The sequence below is a fragment of the Wolffia australiana genome, chromosome 1 (assembly GCF_029677425.1).
Source record: "Wolffia australiana isolate 7733 chromosome 1, ASM2967742v1".
NCBI lineage: Eukaryota > Viridiplantae > Streptophyta > Magnoliopsida > Alismatales > Araceae > Wolffia > Wolffia australiana.
In genome coordinates this window covers 8,138,601-8,144,600 of record NC_135835.1, presented here as the reverse complement: position 1 = coordinate 8,144,600, position 6,000 = coordinate 8,138,601, and the positions used below count along the sequence as shown (strand labels likewise).

The window sequence follows — 6,000 nt, the reverse complement described above, 5'->3', positions numbered from 1 at the left end:
AGATGATTTTCGTGTGATCCTCTCCACTGATGTATCAGTTTATTTTATGAATCTAGTGTCCCAATAATCTTTCTAGGCCTTCTAGTTTCATTATATAAATCATTATAGAGATATTTAGTCAAAGGAATTTTATCCAATTGATAGACTGGATTTCCAACCTCTGGGATGCCAAGCTACACCTCATTCTTTAGAAGGTGTAAATGAATGTATTGACTCATTCATTGAACATTTTTTTCCTAGGTTATTATTTATGTATAGATGGAATAAGATTATGGTTAATTTGGAAACCCTAATTGGGCATCCAAATTAGTAATGGTGCATTAAAAAATTGTAGGAGAACTCTTATTTGATATTCCACTACTTTGACAAAAGACTTCATTACATCATCTTCCTTGATATGTCTCCTCTTATACGTAGGGCAAATCATATCATTTTGAATACTCAATCATCTTCTTAAACTTCTTACTACACCCGAGCTAAGATAATTTGGAATTCTATGAATAAGAACTCATAGGTAATATTTAATGTACACTCGTTTGTCAAAAAGATGTCTTTAGTGTCTCAAGTCAAAGAAACACTTGCACAATCATGATATGAATCAACCTGATTGAAAGTATGACATATTGACATTCAGGAACTCATAAGGATCAGTTCAATAAACTCTTTGTGATAAAGAAACTCCCTATCTGTCATTAGAGTCTCCGTTGGTTCAACCATAGTCATCATATGAGTGTTGCAAGATAATGTTATTATATCAGAGTATTTCACTGTCCTTCTCTTATTTCATTTGAATATCAATATTTAGAACATATACTTGAAGACTAATAATATCGATTTATGTCCTCATTCTAATTCACTAAGTCAGATGATGCAATCATGAACTTCATCAGAATCATCACACATCCTATGATATATATTGTATTCATAAATAACGAACGAAATAGGAAAATTGTGATTGGCTTGCTGGCCACAAATATTTCCATCAAGATTTAGTTCGAGCCAGTTGTACCTTGAGATAATTGAGGACTATTGGATCTATTTAATGACTTTTTGGTGATATCAGAGATGGATTCCACAACAAATGGGGGGCCAGGATAAAAATGCAGATCTTAGAACCTAATCAATGAGGTCACGATGGATGACAAATGTGCACCATCAATTAGAAAGAGCATTGCACTGATTTTCTAGAAGGCAGTTGCCTGATCACTTTAGCTAAGGATGAACTTCAGAAGTACATACCAATGCTCCAAGCTCTAAATGAAACCTTGATGTGGTTGCAACAAAATGTAAAAAATTGATTTCCAAAGCATTCAATTATAAAAATAGATTTATCTCTCACTTGTGCTACTAGTTCACATCGTGCTTTTCCTACTCTTGTTTCAACTGAGAAGCATGATATGGAGTTGTATTATGAAGGTGCATCACAATCTAGAACATTCAACTCGGTAAAAAATTTTCTTTTTCACTCTTTAATCTTTAGCTTTTTCATAAAATGGAAGTTTGATTAACTTAACTGTATTTTCACAGCTTTCTGGGCATCTTCAAATTGGGATCAATTTTAATTAAGTAGAATCAACTTTTTGTTGCTAACTTGCCAGTTTTTTTTTATGTAATACTTTTTATGGATGTATATCTTTTTCATTTTGAATTTCACATTTTAACAGGTATACAAATAAATGATGAACATTGTGCTCTGTATCATAATGTTCATATTATTTATAGTCGTCTTTTTAAATATTATTGGACAGAGCCTACAAGGCAGAGATTATTACTGGTTTTAAAAATTAATAAAAAGTTTTCTGGACAACAAATCTTTGTCGTTCTGAAACTAAATAATGAACTTAAATATTTTTCCAAATTTTAATTTTATATGGTTTACAGATGCATATGATAGTCTTAATTGTCACGTCCATATCACTTAAGTACCTTTACTTGCTATTCAGTTAGATGGTATGACAGATACCACTGGAACCAAAATGAGTTAATATTTTGTTCGAGAGGAAGGAGACTAGTCACATTCCTGTTGAAATCTTGAGAATATATAAATCTGTAGTGGTTTTCTTAGGGATACTATCTGAGTTAAAAAATTAAGAAACTCAAGCTTTAAACAAAATTAAGAAACTCTCTATTCAAATCTCCTTTAAACAAAAAATAAAAACTGCAACTCAGATTGATATATATTTAATTTCAAATGAACTCTATACAATTTACTTCCACAAAAATGGCCTGACATATCAATTAACTTCCCCACAAAAAAGGAATCTCACCGTAACTCATGTGAAAGAAATATCAAGGGGAAGGATCTGATCTTGCAGGCCACAAAAAATGGGAAGCAAACCGATACCTGACCACCATCATCACTAGCATACTGATGACTGCCATCATTCTACAAGCCAACCATTTGAATTAGTGTCGTGGTTTGGGGGCATGGAAGTTCTATCATTGCCTGGATCCAAAGGTCTTCTCTGCTGTGCCTCCTGCCAGCCATGCCTACCCTCCTCAAGCCAAGCATGGTCAGCGACTGGCCAGACAACCATCGGCTTATAGCCCCACTCTATTGATCTGTGCATGCGCACATCATTTGACCTTGCTTGATTCTCATGGTATATATCTGGGTATCTGACCATTGACCTAGGATCTCGCTCTAACACTGGCTGTTGGCTGCCATGTCCACTGAATAAGGTGTAAAATCTCGCATTATTACCTCGGAAATTACCAGGGAATCCACAGATTGGCTCAGGCCCTTGATTTAAAGGTCCACCCCTGACATCATGCCTTCTCAGTCGGGTGTATGAACACGGTTCATTCAAGTCAAAACTAGCTGGCAAACTGGCCATTGGCTCAACCCCCCTGACCCACGTGAATAAGCTTGCTTCATTGTCATGTTGAGTATTTGAGCGGCTGGCAATTGGCTCAAAATCTGGCTGTAATGTTCTGTGCTTGTTGCTATGCCAGGGACTTGAGCTTGGTTGATTAATGTAGTACATCACTGGGCAGCTGGCCGTTGGATCATTGCCTGGCTGTAAAGGTCTCTGCTCATTGTAATGTGAGGACTGACGGTTCCTCCTGTATGGGAGATATGAGCTTGCCTGTTTTTCCTGGTCAGTAGTTGGGTATCCAGCCACATCCGTTCCAAAGGAATTGTGTCCAGAAAGGCCAGCAGAAAGTCGATGGCCTGGGTAGCCCATTTCACGAGGAGGTGACATGTCCTTGTCAGAGAAGATATCATCATTGGCGATTGGTTGTTCCTCCGAGGGCAAGCTGGTTTCCATTCTATTCAGTGAAGATTCAGAAGGACTAAGAGGGTATGCAGTCATGGGATTGGGTTGAGTGCTCTCGGGATTTTTAAAAAGGTGGTTCTGCTCTTCAGCAATGGCCTTGTGGATGGGAGTCCAGTCACGACGGCTCCAAAGCGCAAGAGAAGGCGCATTCACATTCCATTGGTCTATTTGCTCGCCCATGCTATCAATGGACCCAGGGAAGTAGAAAGACTGGAAACAGATCCAGGAATGAGATCAATAAGCTAGGATTGAAGAAAAATACTAGGGCTTGAAGAAACAAGGTACCTTTCTGGAGACGATGACATTGTCTTCCCATATGAGATCATACTTTTCTGACTTTTGATCTAGCCTGGAATAAAAAATATGATAATGTAAGCCACTTTGACCTTCAACAAGAAGAAGAGAGAAGTCGGAGAAGAGAAGCCTGCCGTTTAGTCTTTGTTGGGGCTATGAGAATGATGAGCTTGGGCTTAAACTCCAGAGCCTTGTCTATGAACTTGTTTGCATGACTGAAAGGAGGATTGAGCCCCATGATCTGTTTTCCAATGCAAGGTCATGGAGTAATAATTACTGCATAATAATTTTTAATTATGTTATTCCGTTAGAAGAACATGCGAGTATGAAAGTACCAGCTGGTGACCAGTGGGTAGCTCTCTAGGGTGGACTTTCATCCAGTCTCTCTTTTCAAAGTTGAAGTCGTTCTGCAGAAGAAAAAACAAATAACGTTGTAAACTCCTTGCCGCAACATAAGCGTAGCTTTGTGGTTTGCTAAGTGGCTGGAAAAATAACCTTGGGTGTCAAGAGATCATAGTTTTTAAAAGAACATCTCTTCCTCTTGGCATCCAGCTTCTCTTTCATCAGCAGGCTGAAGTCATTTGCGCCACAGCAGAAGTCAACGATCTGTTAAAACTACAACCCATCAGGGAAGTATATACTTCACACACCACAAATTTTAACAAAGAGGGTATCTGGGTTAATAGTGATATTAATAATTAAATATTCAAAGTTTCAAGTTATTCCCCACGAGCTAGTCAAACGGAGTGTTGGATAAAAAGATGTGCTTAGTAAAATACTGCCCTTTTATGAAGTAAATCGTGAATGACATCTTAGAAGAGAAAATATTGCGCAAAGCAAAGAGGCACAAAAAATTTACATCAAATCCTGCATGTGAAATGCCGAATGGGAATTGGATAAAAAGCAAAAAGGTAAACATCAAAGATTCTCGATAAAGATAAACATTGAAGCGAGAAGAATAAGAACAAAGATCATTGGTCTCAAGTCCTCCAGTGTGCGAGAAGGTCACAGATTTTGAACATAAAGTATGCCGGACGAACGACATAAATATCTTGCATGAAATCATCATAGAAATGAGGGCAATACCTCTAACTGACATTTATGAGCGATTCGTTTAAAAAAAATATGGACTGTACATCAAAAACTGAATTAGAGTGGCAACATCAGTGGGATGCTAAAATCAAGGGATGACTTTTTGAAAGCATGGCTCAAGACTTCTTTCACAATTTCCTTTTCTTGAAGAGAAAAGAAATATGGGGACAAATTCACAAAATTTCTAAAAAAAAAGAACAGAGGATCTATGAGCTGGTGGGTCAATGGGAAGCTGGAGGCTCAATGGGAAGAACTGGATCACTAGCCACTTTCTTTCCTTTACGTATTTTTAACAGTGGCCAAGTTTGGGTTACTTTTATTGGCCCGTCAATATTGGTCCACATGTATGAACCCTAATTTGAATTGTGGACTTGGATAGAGCATGTGGAAACGAAATAGATAGATATGGTGAGAGAGCAGGCAGCAGGAGCCCTGCTGCCCTGGAAGTTGGCGAGGGACGAGCAGTAGAAACTGAATAAGGCAAAATCATTTTAAACTGAGGGTTCTTACTCAATGGGGAGTAGGGAGGTGGAATATAAATTCCATAAAATCCTTATCTTCAGCACTCACCACAAGCTGAAGAATGGGCTTTCCATATGAATGAACTAGCAATAAAGGCAGACAATAATAAAGGAAGACACTCCACATGGCTGATGGAGAGATGTCGATAAAATAATATGCTGATCATCAAAGGCGGCCATCAATGGTGAAGAGCTGATGCCATGAACTGTACAGAAGTCCCATCAAGCGCCGTAAGCATGCCATGGGGATAAAGCGCCAATCAAATCCGCTGAAGAAGCGAATTCACAAGGAAGAACAAAACAACTGAAGACACCCAAATTAGGTGGTTAAGTATGCCCTGAATCACCATGGATGGCAATAAGGAAATGATAAATGGTGCAACCGCAGGCAATGCATCTCTGAATTTTGATGAATGATGGCCGTCCTGATGATGACCTGGCAGAGACGATGATGACACTATGGTGAAGTGGCACAAACGCTGACATGGAATGGGTGCACAAGTGGCATGGATGATGATGTAGCACACAGACAATGATTTGGCATATGGATGCTGACATGTGCCGCTGAGTCTTATTTGGCGTACAATGCTTGACATGGCATATGGAGGCTCATGCGGCAGATGGATGCGCATGTAGCAGACAGACTGATGTGCATGCAGAGGCTGACGTGGCATATGGAGGTTGACATGGCATATGGAGACTGACATGTGATGGATGACCATGAAATCGATCATTCATCATGAAGATGCAGACGTGGTATGCAAATGCTGATGTGGCACAAAGGATGGAGTGGCAGACACTGGATGGGTTGG

General features: G+C 38.9%; 1 protein-coding gene across 1 annotated transcript in view; it reads right to left on the bottom strand.

Moving 5' to 3' along the window:
• Positions 1–2,152: 2,152 nt before the first annotated feature.
• Positions 2,153–6,000, bottom strand: part of LOC144704466 (protein ENHANCED DOWNY MILDEW 2-like) — a 61,291-nt gene continuing 57,443 nt past the window's right edge. The window contains exons 14-18 of the mRNA XM_078576908.1: positions 4,071–4,181; positions 3,911–3,982; positions 3,710–3,816; positions 3,567–3,630; positions 2,153–3,491 (exon numbers count right to left, since the gene is read on the bottom strand). Of these exons, the coding sequence (XP_078433034.1) occupies positions 2,382–3,491; positions 3,567–3,630; positions 3,710–3,816; positions 3,911–3,982; positions 4,071–4,181 (1,464 nt within the window). The 3' untranslated portion in view covers positions 2,153–2,381. The remainder of the gene's footprint in view (positions 3,492–3,566; positions 3,631–3,709; positions 3,817–3,910; positions 3,983–4,070; positions 4,182–6,000) is intronic.